This window comes from Neomonachus schauinslandi, chromosome 12 (assembly GCF_002201575.2).
Source record: "Neomonachus schauinslandi chromosome 12, ASM220157v2, whole genome shotgun sequence".
Lineage (NCBI taxonomy): Eukaryota > Metazoa > Chordata > Mammalia > Carnivora > Phocidae > Neomonachus > Neomonachus schauinslandi.
In genome coordinates, this window is record NC_058414.1 from 35,095,928 (window position 1) to 35,111,579 (window position 15,652).

Genomic DNA, 15,652 nt, shown 5'->3' on the forward strand with positions numbered 1-15,652 from the left:
ATGTAGACCCTGCCTTAGAAACCTATGAACTAAGTGGTAGAAGGAAACAGATATGTAAGAAAGTAACTGTGATACAGTGTAATGAGTTATATAATTATGATGCTCTATGAAGACAAAGAAGGGAGTGGCCAAACTGGAGGGGGAAGCATAGTGTAAAGAGACTTCTAAATAGGATTGGGTTTGTTTAGATAGTCTCAGTCGAAACGAAACAGCAGAGCAAGCAATGAAGAGCCAACACATGTATGTGGGGATCAGAAGGCCATAAAGGCTATGTTGGATTGTAGAGAAAATATGTATAATTAGGACTTTCTGAGGAAATTTTACTGGAACTTGAGACCTGGGCTAAAAGAGAAGCTTTGGAAGTTAAACAGTGACTGAATAGAGATTGAGAACTCCAGAGAGATTTACCTCCCAAGAGATAGATAAGTTTACATCTGAAGGGTTATGAGGAGTGGGTAAGACCTGAGACCATGGAGACATTCCCTAAATCATAAAACTCAGAGATACTAGTCTTCTCATCTCCCTAGAGATACTTTACATTTCAAAGGTAAGAACCCAAGATCTTCCCTAGGATCTTTTGTTTTACACTCCAGAGGGGAGGAGTCTGCTATATAATCCTTCCAGAATCTTATTTTCAGGGCTCCTTGCTATGTTAATTTGCTATTGCTGCTGTGACAAATTATCACAAACTTAAAGACTTAATACAAATTTTATTATATTAAAGCTCTAGAGATTAGAAGTCTGACGTGTTCCTACTGGACTAAACTCAAGGTGTTAGCCGGGCTACGTTCCTTCTGGAGGTTCTAGGGTAGAATCCCTTCCCTTTCCTTTTCCAGCTTCCTAAAGCTGCCTGCACTTCTTGGCTTGTGGGTCCTTCCTCCATTTTTTAAAAGAAACAGCTTAGCTTCCTTCCATCTTCCAATCTGTCTTTGACTTTTGACCCTCCTATCTTCCTCTTAAAAGGAAGGACTTGTGATTACATTAGGCCCACTTGGTTAATCCAGGCTAATTTCAAATGTCAAGAACCTTAACTTAATCACACCTGCAAAGTCCTTTTACTGTATAAGGTAACATGTTCATGGGTTCCAGGGATTAAGACCTGGATCTTTTTGGGGTGGAGGCATTATTCTGCCTGCCATACTCACCTGTAGTGCAGACGCCAGTACATAGAATGATGTCTGGTCTGGCTTTAATTGCAATTTCTGGTGGGAAGAGTTGAGGTATGAGGAACTGACCTAGTTATTATAAGTACTAACAATTTATTTGTTTCTGCTTCAGAGACCTCATGTCTACTTTCAGGACAGTTCAAATCAATGTAGTGCTAAAAACCTAATAGCCTGGTTTTGAAGGACCCTACAGCTGAGCTCTCTAGACTCCTGAATGATAAGAACAGGAAAAATCCAGAGTTGTCTGGGACTTTCTGCCTTAGGACCTCTTCCTCAACCTTTTCCTCATAAAAGTTTTCCAGCTTGGCTAACTCATTCAAATTGAAGAGTCTATCCTAGCTCCTTTATGGTGAGTTTTTTCTGTCAGACCCATATGTCTAAGCTAAAACTAACCTAAACTCAATCCAGATGTAACTAGGGGTTAGAGTTTGGCTCTGCTGCCTTCCCATTGCTGTTCTGTACTTGGGCATAGAAATGCAAATGATACCAGCCCTCCACAGTAAATGTAGGCACTCATCTTCAGACATGGGGCTTATATTCCTGTTCCTCAACATGTATTTGTGTGTTTTCTAGTATAGGCTGACTGTATTATAGCAGGGTTTTGTTGTTGTTGTTGTTGTTTTTCAACTCATTTTCCAGTATCTTATTATAGCCACTGAGTTGGCTCAACTATTAATCCTGTGATCCTAGTTCAAGGATGTATTAGGGAGTTGGGCCTAACTGTCAGATCTAGGTTTGGCATTAGTTAAGGGAGCTCACCTAGACTTATCATTGGTAAAGCCTACCTCTTTGGAATTAGATCTTGGTCTTCTAGAACTGACCACAACTTACTCCCCTCAAAAAGTATTACACTGTGGGGGTGCCTGGGTGGCTCAGTCAGTTAAGCGGCTGCCTTCGGCTCAGGTCATGGTCCCAGGGTCCTGGGATCGAGTCCCACATCGGGCTCCCTGCTCCGCGGGAAGCCTGCTTCTCCCTCTGCCACTCCCCCTGCTTGTGTTCCCTCTCTCGCTGTGTCTCTCTCTGTCAAATAAATAAAATATTAAAAAAAAAAAAAAAAAGTATTACGCTGTGTAAATAGTGCTGGCCAATGACTTTCAGGTAGAAAAATTTTTTTCTAGATTTAAAAATTAGTCCTAGACTTATGCACTACTTCCTGTGCTTATATTAATTGTCACCCTCTTTATTAAGTATAGATGTAACTAAGAGAAATAGGGCAGAACAATAAAGAAAAGAAGATAAAAGCTGGTGTGGAATGTTTAATAATGTACCCTCAGGCATTCATGTGATTGACATATGAGTCTCATGTGGCCCTTCCTGTTCCTTTCCTCCCTCTGCCCCTTCCTTTTTTCTTGTCTTCCTTTTTTCTTCACTTCTCCTTTATTTTTCTTCCCTTTTCTTTTCTCTTCTGTCCGTCTTCTTTTATTAGCAAATACCGTAAAGATATTCAGCTTTCTTTTTCTTAGTATTTTGTTCTAGAATGGAGTTTTTTATAACTGTACGAATTAATCATTCGTCTTATTTTGAAACAGGACTTCAACAGACATTTTATTAACAGCTTAGAAGTAGAGTTTATTTTTTAAATTTATCTTCTGTGTGTTCTTATTTCAAGACAAGGAGACACTGGTTTTCATTTTTTCCTTTACCATTTTAGGACTTTTCTTTTTGGTAGAGATGGAAATCCAAATAAACGGAATGTGCACAATGAAACATCTATGCATTTGTTATGTATGGGACCTCAAATTATGATATCTGAAGGAGCCCTTCATCCTCGCTTAGCACGGCCCGCAGAAGATGATTTCAGAAGAGCAGATTGTCTGCAGATGATCTTAAGATGGAAAGGAGCAAAACTTGACCAAGGGGAATATGAGAGAGCAGCTATTGATGCCGTTGATAACAAAAAAAACACACCCCTGCACTATGCTGCTGCCTCAGGCATGAAAACCTGTGTGGAGGTAAAACTTTGTTTTTTCGTGTTCTTCATTCTGTAAAATTTGTGTCTTGGTAATATGTAATAATCAGAGTTTTCTTTGCTTATCTTAACAGTTACTTTAGTCCTTTTTGTCCTCTTTGTGGTTCTAAAAGAATCTGGATCCCTTTTAAATAAAGTCATTTTGGGGCAAAGATTAAAAAGAAACCCATAGTTAAACAGTCCACCTTGGGGATAAAATGGGATCAAGAGCAATTAAAAATTGGCTAACATTCCTGAAGATAACAGTCCTCAATTAAACACTTGTCACTTAGAGTAAGGGTTTTAGTAGAGATATGTTCTACTTTTTGGCTGATTTTTAGAAGCCAGTTTATACATACTGGATATGGCAAATCTTAGCAAGTGGGACTTAGAGCCATGTTACCTGGAATTGATCAGTTCCCTGAGCAAGGGATAAGTATTAATGAATATATTTATTTTGGTCTTTTAAAAAACCTTTGTAATTTAAAATGTGCTGGTTTTTCTATTTAATCTGCATTAATGTTAAGGTTAATGCATTTGAATTTTTCCATTTATATATTTCGTATATAACAATAGGCTTAGATAAAATCAGCCATATAATACAGGATCTTAACTAAACTAAGAAATCCTTACTCTTCATGTTATCATCAGTACATACAACAGAATGGATTTTTCTCAACTACATTCATATCAATCTATACTTACTCATAGAAGTTCTTTCGTATAGATATATGAAAGCATGAGTGGGGAGCATTATAGAGTGGATCACAGAGTATCTATGTTACCAAAACTGTAGACTTTGATGGAAGAGCAGTGATCCTAATCAGATTAAAATGTGTATCTGAAAATTTAATATTTCTTTAATGTTACTCATATATATTTTATACTTCTAAATTGATAAATATACTAAAAATATGAATGTCTTTCATTTTCTTACTCATTTTAAAAGATTACAGCCACTTACAGGATTTCTTTAGTGTATCTGAAGTGACAGTTCTTTTTATTTTAAAAATCCTTCTGATCTTATTTTTAGTTTATTGCTATTATTTGTGACACTGGTTAATCTTTTAGAATCGTAGTCATATTAACTCTTAGGGTTGTGTCACCTTTGCCCACTAGTAAGTTAGTGACAGTCATTAACTTGAAACTCCTTATTTAAGCAGTGCTTTCTAACATTGATTTACAGTGTGATAGAAGGATGTCCTAGGATTGGGGGATACGGGGTGCCTATTGGTAGAAATCCTAACGCTTTTTACACAAATCTTTTTGTATATTCTATGCTCACCTCCTATGAAAGAATTTCTGCTGAAGTGACTCATCATTATTGATGGGGTTGCATCATATTTCTCAAGTGAGTTAGAGTAGAAAATAGCTTATTCTTGATAGTAGTAATAATTTTATTTTGCTGCTTTAATATTTTGCTTCCAAAAATTCTCTGTAAGCATTGTTTTAGTACTTGTTGATTTTGAAATATGTTTACAATGACATGCTTATTAAATTGTTCCCAAAAATTGAGTGCAGTGTTTTTACCGGTATTATTTTTTGCTCAGTGAAGGAAATTAGTGCTAGGTTTATTCTGAATTGACAGGCCTGATGATTTGCTTTGTGTGAATGAATGTGTGTGTATGTTTTAACTGTTTGGACTGTCAGCATATCACATTCATAAACCACACCATTTGGTAACTTCTCATTTTTCTGTATTCAGAGGAGCTCTTTGACTTAATCAAACATGCCAAATAGAGCCCTATAAATACCTTAGTTGCATTTATTCTAGTTTTCCTCAACAAATTCCAGCATATCCTTTTACCTATATAAAGTATAAAGTTCTCTTTAATCTCTTACGTATACTTGACTATACACTTACCCAGCCTTAGGCCTTGATTGACTTTTGATAATGTTTACTATTCATTAAACTAGAAGAGTTTCCCTTGGAAATGTACGTTAATTAATTTCCTGAGGTCTTAGTGTGTTTCCTAATACTAGTGCATAAAATAAATGCATTGAAATTTAGAACCTAGTAACTGTACATCTTACAGTATTTATAGGTATCTTCATGTGGTATCATGCTCCTTGAGTTAAAAGAGTGTTATCAGGTATTTATTAATTTTTTCATAAAGCTAAGAGGTCATAGTATAGTAAAAAGGGTACTGGTTTCTAGTCTTGGTCTTCACAGTGACTACTGCTAAACCTCTTTGAGATTATCAATTCCAGCCATCCAAGAGAAAACTATCTCCAAAAGACCTCTTTTAACACTAATTTTCTGTTGATCTTTGATTGCTATAAAATATATCCCATTTTCAGTGTATAGGCTTTAAGGCTAGATTGATTATTTTATTCCATAGTTAAGGCCAGCCTGTTTTGTTTTGTTTTTTGTTTTTAACAAAAGACCTCTTTTAACACTAAATTTCTGTTGATCTTTGATTGCTATAAAATATATCCCATTTTCAGTATATAGGCTTTAAGGCTAAATTGATTACTTTATTCCATAGTTAAGGCCAACCTGTTTTGTTTTGTTTTTTGTTTTTAACTCTTATATCTATGGAAATATGCCTTCTCTAGTTGTTTAAAATGTTTTTCTCTCTGTGTTTATTTAAAGACAGACTTGGTAAACTCATCGGGTGACAATTTCATATGTACATTTAATAATTTAAACAGTTCCTTATGGCTCGTTATTTTGAACCATAGAAGTGAAATATTAACTTTAAAACTTCCCCTTCTGGGCGCCTGGGTGGCTCAGTTGGTTAAGCGACTGCCTTCGGCTCAGGTCATGATCCCGGAGTCCTGGGATCGAGTCCCGCATCGGGCTCCCTGCTCAGCGGGGAGTCTGCTTCTCCCTCTGACCCTATCCCCTCTCATGCTGTTTCTCTCTCTCTCTCTCTCTCAAATAAATAAATAAATAATTAAAATAAATAAATAAATAAATAAAACTTCCCCTTCTCCTTGTAGTAATTGTGTTCCATAGTAAGCTAACGGTACATATCACACACAGACACACACATACACAATATATATGTATATAACATAGCAAAAACCTCTTAATTATGAAGTTCTTCTGGAAACTTCCAGGTGTGAAGGTATCAGTAGCTTCATATAGGTTATTGCAATGGAATGTCTAGCCCTGAAGTTCCTTGTGTTATATTGCTGCCTAGTTGACTTCCTTGTATTGATATTCCAAGAGTCTGTCAAATTCAACATACCAAAAACTGTACTCAGTCTTTCTATCCTCTAGCTCCTCCTTGTGACTGCCTCTTTTCTATTACTGATGCCATCATTATACCTATATCTAATCTTGATACCTCGATTTACCCTGGCCTGGTTTTTGTCTTTGTTTTTGTCTTTTGCATCAAACTCATTCCACTCATTTGCATAATAGAGCTCTTCCTTTTCTCTTTTGGCCAGCCCTCCTATTTATCTTTGTTGACTACTCTCTAACACCAAGTGCTGACGTTGAATCCTCACTTTGGTGTATAAGCGTCTGCCTTGGGCTCAGGTCATGGTCCCAGAGTCCTGGGATCAAGCCCCACATCGGGCTCCCTGCTCAGTGGGAAACCTGCTTCTCCCTCTCCCACTCCACCTACTTGTGTTCCCTCTCTCACTGTGTCTTCCTCTGTCAAATAAATAAATAAAATCTAAAAAAAAAAAGAACTTCCTTAAGTAGGAAAATCTGGCGTTTCACAAATATTAATGATTCAGAGTTATTTAAGAGATAAAAGTAACACAGAGAGGAATGGGCTGCAATTGTTTGAAAGTTAAAATGCTTATATGTTAAACATTTATTAAAGACAAACTAAATTAAGCCCGTCTAATTCTAATTTTTTCATATTTTAAAGAATCATTCCAAAGGTCTGCAAACTTTTTTCTGTGAAAGTCAAATGGTAAATATTTTAGACAGCTGCTCAACTTTGCCATTGTGGCCTGAAAGCAGCCATAGACAGTACGTAAACAAATGAGTATGGCAGTGTTCTCATAAAACTGTTTATGGATACTCCCACTTGACTTTCTTCTCATCTCCACATATCATGAAATATTCTTTTGATTTTTCTTTCAACCATTTAAAATGTAAAAGCAGTTCTAGTTCACCGACTATATAGGAACAGGCATCAGGCTAGATTTGGCCCACAGTTTGCACTGGACCCCTGTATTATGCAAAGAATTGGAAGAGGAAAGCAGAGATGACTCCACACTTCAGAAGCGTATTTTAAATATATAAAATAACATTTATGCAGTAAGTCCTATATGCTTTAATTATACAAAAATTTTAAAAATGCCGTGTAATAGATGCCCAGTGCATAAAAATGGAACTCTGTTAAAACAAATCTTACAAGAATTTAGTACAGTAAATAATAAACTTTTTTCTTAGTTGCTGAGTTTTTGTTTTTCTATTTCTTTGGAATACAGATGGACTTTGGAGAAGAATGATGGGTTAGGTCTATTAGCATGGCCCAATTAAAATCCCAGTGATTTTTCTCCCCTTGGCCAACTTCCCTAAGAGCCAGCCTAGTCATTAAGACTCATTTTATTTATATTAGTCTTTTTCTGTCATAGTGATTCAATAAATGGTTGATGTGCAGAGGTTATTGCTTTTGATAGTGTTTCATTCTTTGTGAAAACAATTTTTTTAAATGAGCATTATCTTAGATATTTCCTGTGCACCCCTGTCCTAGTTGCTTATTCAAAGCTTTAAGTGTAGCTTCTTATTGTCAGATCAAATAGAAGTCACTAGAAAACTAAAAGTGGTAAGTCACTTTTCCCGTTACAGCCATAAGGCCTATTTGACACTTTGGCAGCTATCAGAGCATTTCACACTTCAATGAAAAGCCATAAAAACCATTCACAGGTCAGACTGAAGAGTTTTACTTAATTATATTGTGTTTTTAGCACCTGGAGTTTTAAAAGTGAAAAGAATACAGAAGTTGTAGTCCCAGCTCAACAACTTAGTAACTTTGCCTATCTGAGCCTCAGTTTTCTAATATTTATTCAAGAAAGTTATGACTTCATTATTGCCTCCAAAATATTAACGATGCTAAGGGCTATATTAATTATTTGGGCAGTAAATGTTATAGGCATTGAAGGGAAAGGAAGACCATTTTAATTTTACTTATCCTGGAAGATTTAATGGATACTAGTATGATTTGAGTGGGTAAGATTTCAGTATTTGGAGGAGAATACTTAAAATGTGCCCCTCAGATCTGCAACATCAATTACTCCTGGGAGTTTGTTATAAATATGATATCTTCGACCCACCAGGCCTCCAGATTCCAAATCAGAATCTGTGGGGGTAGACTCCAAGATGTTTTAAGCAAGTCCTTCTGGTTATTTGTTTACGTGTCAGAATTTGAGAAGCACTGTCCTAGGTCTCAGACATATGCAGGTTAAAGTATTTTGCAGAAGAATGATAAGAAAGATGACTTAAAATGAAGATAGAGACCATACCAAGTAGAAAATACTAAATGTCAAAGTCAAGAATTTAGAATTTATTTATAGCATATTGAGCCACTGAATATTTTTGATTAAAGAAGTACTATTATGAAAGCAAATATAGCAAGATTAGCCTAATGGTTGTTATGTAGAATAGATTTGAATGGGGTACTTGTAAAACTGTTTCTTGAAGCCTTGCTACACAAAGGATGGCCCTCAGACTGGCATTGGCATCCATTATTTAGAAACTTCTTGGAAATGCACAATCTCAAGCCTCATCCCAGACCAAATGAATCTGAATCTGTAGTTTTGTTTTTTTAAGATTTTATTTATTTATTTTGGAGAGAGAGAGAGCAGGGGGAGGAGTAGAGAGAGAGGGAGAAGCAGACTACCCACTGAGCAGGGAGCCTCATGTGGGGCTCAATCCCAGGACTCTGCGATCATGACCAGATCCAAAATCTAGTTGGATGCTTAACCTCTGAGCCACCCAGGCACCCCCTGAATCTGTAGTTTAATAAGATTCCATGGTGATTCATATTCACATTAAGATTTGAGAAGCCCTGGCTTAGAGCATAGTCAGTGGGACACCTACAATGGAATCATAACACTTCTTATAAAAAAGTACATATATCTAATCCCCACCCTGGTTCCCCCCAATATGACTATCAGGCTACCCGGATGATTCTTACACAGTGCTGGAATAGTGGTTGTAAACATGGCTGCACACACACAAAAAAAATCCCGTAGTGTAAACCATATCTCAGATCAATAAAATTGGAATTTCTAAGGTTGGAGCTCAGACATTAGTATTTGAAATTTCAGATGATTCCAGTGGGCAGCCAAGGTTGAAAACCAACGTAGTAGAGGGAGTGATAGGCATTAGATTGTTGCACTGGTTCTGGTAGGAACTGATAAAGAGCCTCGATTTGTGTGGTAGTGCTGGAAACAGAAAGAGTAAGGCAGATGCAAGGGACATTGTGAGGACCTGGTAGCAATATCAATTGACTTGGTCAGTTGATACAAGAAAGCGGGGGAGACTGAGGATTAAAAATGATGGAGGCTTTGGGGCGCCTAGGTGGCTCAGTCTTTAAGCGTCTGCCTTCCGCTCAGGTCATGATCCCAGGGTCCTGGGATTGAGCCCTGCATCGGGCTTCCTGCTCCGCAGGAAGCCCTTCTCCCTCTCCTGCTCCCCCTGCTTGTGTTCCCTCTCTCGCTGTGTCTCTCTCTGTCAAATAAATAAATAAAATCTTTAAAAAAAAAATGATGGAGGCTTTAAGGGCACCTGGCTGTTTCAGTCGGTAGAGCACAGAGCACGTGACTCTTGATCTCAGGATCATGAGTTCAAGCCCCTCATTAGGCCTAGAGCTTACTTAAAAAAGTAAAATGTGTGCATTTAAAAAAAAAATGGAGGCTGTCTTTGGGTGATATAATTGTTCTCTCATTGGTTTTCCACATTTTCTATAACAATCTGCTATCGTTGTTTGTACTTAAGGTAAAATAAATTATTTTTAAGTAGAATGAGCATGGTTTTGAACCTGGGTCACTTTAAAGCCTGCTGACAATTAACAGACATTTAAAAAGTAAGATGAGGTAAAGGAATTAGTTGAAAGGAAGGGAGACCGTATTGAGTTTTCATTTAGAAGGGTGGAGATTGAGGTCTTAGATGAGCTACATGAAATGGTGTTCAGGCTATTGAAAATTAGTACTAGTTGTTTGGGAGTAAAGAATATAGATTTAGAATTCAGTGTCTTCTGCATGGAGTTGGTAACTAAAAACAAGATAAGGTAGAGATGAGAAATCCAAGGAAAAGATTTTAGATTATAGAAAAATTAGAATTAAAGTCACAGCACCCATTTGGAGAATGCCTGTGTTTAAAGCGAGTGAAAAGAAGTGGCCTATAAAGCAAATAGAAAAAGCAGAGAAGAGAACTGAGATAATACTGTCAGGGATGCCAAGAGAAGATTTCAAGGGGAGGAGGTAATCAGTCATGTGACATGCTGCAAAGAGGTAAAGCAAATAGAACACTAAGAGAGGCTGTTGAATTTGAGAGTACTAATGATTTTCAGAAATACTGTTTTAGTGAAATGGTCAGGGTAGACGTCAGACTGCTGGGAGTAATTGAGTCTTTTGCTAAGGAAGTGGAGAGACAGTGGGTGTCTGTCACTAATTTGAAAAATGTAGCTGAGAAAGAAAGGAAAATATTAGGAAAGTAACTGGAAGGATAACAGAATTAAGATAAAGAACGCCTGTACCAGGAGCCCTTAGGAAGTCAGAGAGTGGAGATAGAGGGGTAATGGAGTGCTCGAGGTCACACAGGAAATAGAGATGATGAAATGGTAATTTTCAACTAGAACAGACTTCAGCAGTCATCTTGTTTTGTAACATCTTTTCTCAGGATTATATAAGCCTCATTTTACAGATGGACCTGTGTAAATTGAGACTTAAAGAAGTTAATTGATTTGTCCAGAGTCCCAGCTCTTTAGATTATGGATCAAAGGGGTGGAAGGGATTTGTCTTGTGTACTAGGGGCTGTCCTACCCCTCTTTCTCTGAGATTGGAAACAGAAAGGAAGGCAAAATAAATGAACAGATGTGTTGAGATAGTGATAATTGGATGTTTCTTTTAAGGTAGAACATTTTATGTACCACCGAGTGTGCCAGAGAGGCTAAAAATCACATTTGAATATTCAGTTCTCCTTGCTTTAAGAGTGAGGAAAATGATAGTTAGAATGCTTTGGTTGAGGGCGCCTGGGTGGCTCAGTTGGTTAAGCGACTGCCTTCGGCTCAGGTCATGATCCTGGAGTCCTGGGATCGAGTCCCGCATCGGGCTCCCTGCTCGGCGGGGAGTCTGCTTCTCCCTCTGACCCTCCTCCCTCTCATGCTCTCTGTCTCTCATTCTCTCTCTCTCTCAAATAAATAAATAAAATCTTAAAAAAAAAAGAATGCTTTGGTTGAAGCATTTAAAAACTATCTCTTCAGAACCAGATGTAACTCCCTTATTATATAAAAGCAAAACCCCTGACTTTTGCAGCATCCAGTTCACTAATATCCCTACCTAATACATCTTTCACTTATTGGTGTTCCCAACTTCATGCCCCAAATGTCAGTAAGCTGAAGCCCTTTTTTTAAGTACTGCTCCAGTGTCAAGCACTACTGCCATTTAGCTAGCTTCTGTACCAGAGGTACACAATGCTGATTTTCCTTGCCGAAACAAATGCTGCAAACGTGGACCGTGCATTTCATCACCAGTTATGAGTTTCTCTCCAGGTGCCAGTTGCAGCAATGAGATATAGGTCTTTGTAGTCACTTCACCTCCACTCCAGTCATTTGAGGACCCCTTTCAAAGACGGATTATCAATGAAGTCAAGAAATCTCACCCAAGTTCCAAGTATGTTCAACAGTGACTCTCAACAAGGACTTCTCACACATACCCTCTTCACACACCCATTTTTTTTAAACGCCAAAGAATGCAGTCTATACTCCAGCATATCCTTTTAAGAAGGTTCCCCTTACCAATATTCCAGAATGGCACAACCTCTTAAATTTTGTTGTCTTTCCTTTTGTTAAAGACTGGGGCATTAAGTTAAAGATGATTTATCTTGTTCGCTAATATTTAGAATCTCTTCTGTGGTGATATCTGTTGTAAAGTAAATCAAATCATGGCTTTGAAAGCTTTCCCAGTGTGCATTTCAGAAATCATTTTCTGCTACTCTGAATAAAGAACCAGAAAATGAAGTTGGCTCTCCTAATTCCATAGTAGTCAGAAGCAGATAGTTAATTCTCTGTTAGGATTGGCCAAGCTGTGGAGCAAGCAGAAAGGCTAAAAACAGTAATAGACTCTGCTATAGGTATGGTAAGTCTGTGGACTTTCTACAAGTCCCCAGTACCTCAGTATGTTAGGTCATATAAATATATCCATTTCAACAGCAACATAGGTAGTAGTCTAGGGTCACTGCTTATCAAGATTTTTTTTTAAAGATTTTATTCCTTTATTTGAGAGAGAGAATGCGCGTGCAAGAGAGAGCAGGGGGAGGGGCAGAGGGAGAGGGAGAAGCAGACTCCCCGCTGAGCAGGGAGCCCAACACAGGGCTCGATCCCAGGACTCTGAGATCACAACCTGAGCCACAGGCAGACGCTTAACTGACTGACCCCTCAAATTTTCATGTGCATAAGAATCTCTTGAACATCAGAATCAGATTCTGATTCAGAGGCCTAGAGTGGGAGGGGTTTGGGTGGTTATGCTGAGATTCAGCATTTCTTTTTTTTTTTAAAGATTTTATCCATTTATTTGAGAGAGAGAGAATGAGAGAGAACACATGAGAGGGGGGAGGGTCAGAGGGAGAAGCAGACTCCCCGCCGAGCAGGGAGCCCGATGTGGGACTCGATCCAGGGACTCCAGGATCATGACCTGAGCCGAAGGCAGTCGCTTAACCAACTGAGCCACCCAGGCGCCCCTGAGATTCAGCATTTCTAACAAACTCCCAGGTAGTACTACTGATCCCCAGACTTTGACTAGAGAGGTTCTGGGTGGTAAATAGCATCTAATATGACCTTGCCCTCAGGCTCTAGAATGTGGCTGCAACAGTGACTGCTTAGAGCTATGCCTAGCAAGTTTGTTTTTTGTAAAGGGCCAGATGTAAAGAGTAAATATTTTGCACTTTGTGGCCATTAGCCATATTCTTCTTGATTTGTTTCTATGCTTGCTTTTACAATTAAAAAAAAATTTTTTTAACCGTTTTAGCTCTGAGGTATACTCTCAGCCTCAAGCAAGAAGCTGAAGTCATATCCATTGGGCTTGTCAAATTAGCCCTTGGCTCTCAACCCCGACATTGATAGAAGTCCCTTATTTCATCAGGCCTCTTGGGATGACTATAGAGGAATCATAAGGATTCCAATTCCAAAAGCAATAAAGGAACTTTATAAGAAGAAGATCTCTATGTTTATTGGAGGGAGGGGAGATAAAATTATATGGAAGAAAACTACCTTTTTATTTGATGCCATAATAAATGAAAACTAAAGCTATTCATATTTAGATCATAAGTAAGATCTGAGTAGAACTTTACTGTGGACCCAGGATACATTTGACCTATTTTAATTTATGTGATCAACCTATTCTGTGTGGCGGTACAATATCCAGTTATGGTTATAAGAAATTGGTCCAACTTGTGTGTGAATCCCAGTTCTTCTGCTTAATAGGTGGGTAGCTTTGGTTAAGTTACTTAACTTTTCTGAGACATCATAATGTCCCTGGGGTTGTTTATAAATAAGCGTGTGTATTTGAAATACTTAACATAGTGCTTGGAACTTAGAAGACAATAAATGGTGGCTGTTACTATGTTATTATGGTCATGACTGAATTGTATAAAAGAATCAGCTCCATGACTAGTTGCCAGGATATTCTTTAAGGTAGATTATGTCCTAGATTATGGTCCTTGTGGCATTTATGTCCTTCCTAATGTCTCTGCAGACATAATGGGGAAATTTGAACCGACAGCCTTTAGTAACAACATATTTAATTTTGCAAAACCATCAGAAACCTCAGTAGTAAACAAGTCAAGTCACTCTTCCATGTTTTGTTTTGTTTTGTTTTTACTCTTTCATGTATTTTTTTTTTCTTTCATGTATTTTTAAGGTGAGATTTCTTTGGGCAAAATCCCACCTTTAAAAATTGAAAGATTGGGGCACCTGGGTGGCTCAGTCGTTAGGCGTCTGCCTTCCGCTCAGGTCATGATCCCAGAGTCCTGGGATCGAGCCCCGCATCGGGCTCCCTGCTCAGCAGGAAGCCTGCTTCTCCCTCTCCCACTCCCTCTGCTTGTGTTCCCTCTCTTACTGTCTCTCTCTCTGTCAAATAAATAAAATCTTAAAATAAATAAATAAATAAATAAATAAATAAATAAATAAATAAATAAAAATTGAAAGATTGTTTGATATAGTGTCTTCCAGCTTGGTTATTAGTGCTTATTCTCATCACTTATTTTGAGGAATGTTGGAAACAGTTTTGCTTCAGTGATTTGCTCATCCTAATTTCAGTTCAATGTTGGACTGGATAATGAGGATACAAATGAAAACTTTTGTCTGCCATGTCAGGCATTCAGGCATTAGTGGTAAAAGTAACAGTATCAGCAGTGTTCTTGTTTAAGAAAATTTATGGAAATTTATAAAATCTAAAGCATTGAGTAACCGTAAAATGTTTTTATTTTTAAGTAAAACTTTATTTTTTTGATTGGACAGAATGTTTAAGTATTTCTTTTTAAAGTAATAAATTGGCTTTTGTTGTTATTGTTTTTAACCAAAGGAAATCATCCTAATAAACAAGACTTGCCGTCTTAAAATCAAAAGCCACTGGTATCTAAATAATTTTTGTCACTGCAAGTACTTACTTTTATGTTTTTGTTGTGTTTCATTATATTGTTAATTTTTTCAAATATGTGGCATGAAATAACTTGTTTAAATCTGTGGTTGCAAATTTTTGAAAAAATCTTTTTTAGCTTTTAGTAAAACATGGAGGAGACTTGTTTGCTGAGAATGAAAATAAAGACACTCCTTGTGATTGTGCTGAAAAGCAACACCATAAAGATTTGGCTCTCAATCTAGAATCACAAATGGTATTCTCACGAGATCCTGAAGCTGAAGAAATAGAAGCTGAATATGCTGCATTAGACAAAAGAGAGGTAAGGTTTTATTGTTTGGTTTTTTTTTAATAAAAAAATTATATGGATTTTTTTCTTTTCATAAGTACTAATCTTATTATATGGCTTTCAGGTTAAATTTTATTTTTCTACTTTAAAATCCAATTCATGTGGTCTTTACAGTGTGCTTAATTAACACCCTGTCATCTACATAGCCATGATATGAAAATACAGGTAGAAAACCTAGAAATGGTAACTGTCCTCTAACATATGTAAATATGTTTACTTATTATTATTATTTTTTTAATTATTTGAGAGAGAACCCCGCGCACAGGGTAGGGGGAGGGGCAGAGAGAGAGAGAAATTCAAGTAGACTCCGCGCTGAGCGTGGCACCCTACACAGGGCTCAATCTCACGACCCTGAGATCTGACCTGAGCCGAAACCAAGAGTTGGACGCTTAAGTGCCACCGAGGCATCCCTGTTTACTTACA

At 37.5% G+C, this 15,652-nt stretch overlaps 1 protein-coding gene across 2 annotated transcripts in view; it reads left to right on the forward strand.

The window, feature by feature from the left end:
• ANKIB1 (ankyrin repeat and IBR domain containing 1) overlaps positions 1–15,652 on the forward strand; it is a 146,982-nt gene that overhangs the window by 60,517 nt on the left and 70,813 nt on the right. For both annotated transcript variants that reach the window (XM_021689593.2, XM_021689594.2), the window contains 2 exons: positions 2,818–3,118; positions 15,020–15,202. In XM_021689593.2, the coding sequence (XP_021545268.1) occupies positions 2,818–3,118; positions 15,020–15,202 (484 nt within the window). The remainder of the gene's footprint in view (positions 1–2,817; positions 3,119–15,019; positions 15,203–15,652) is intronic.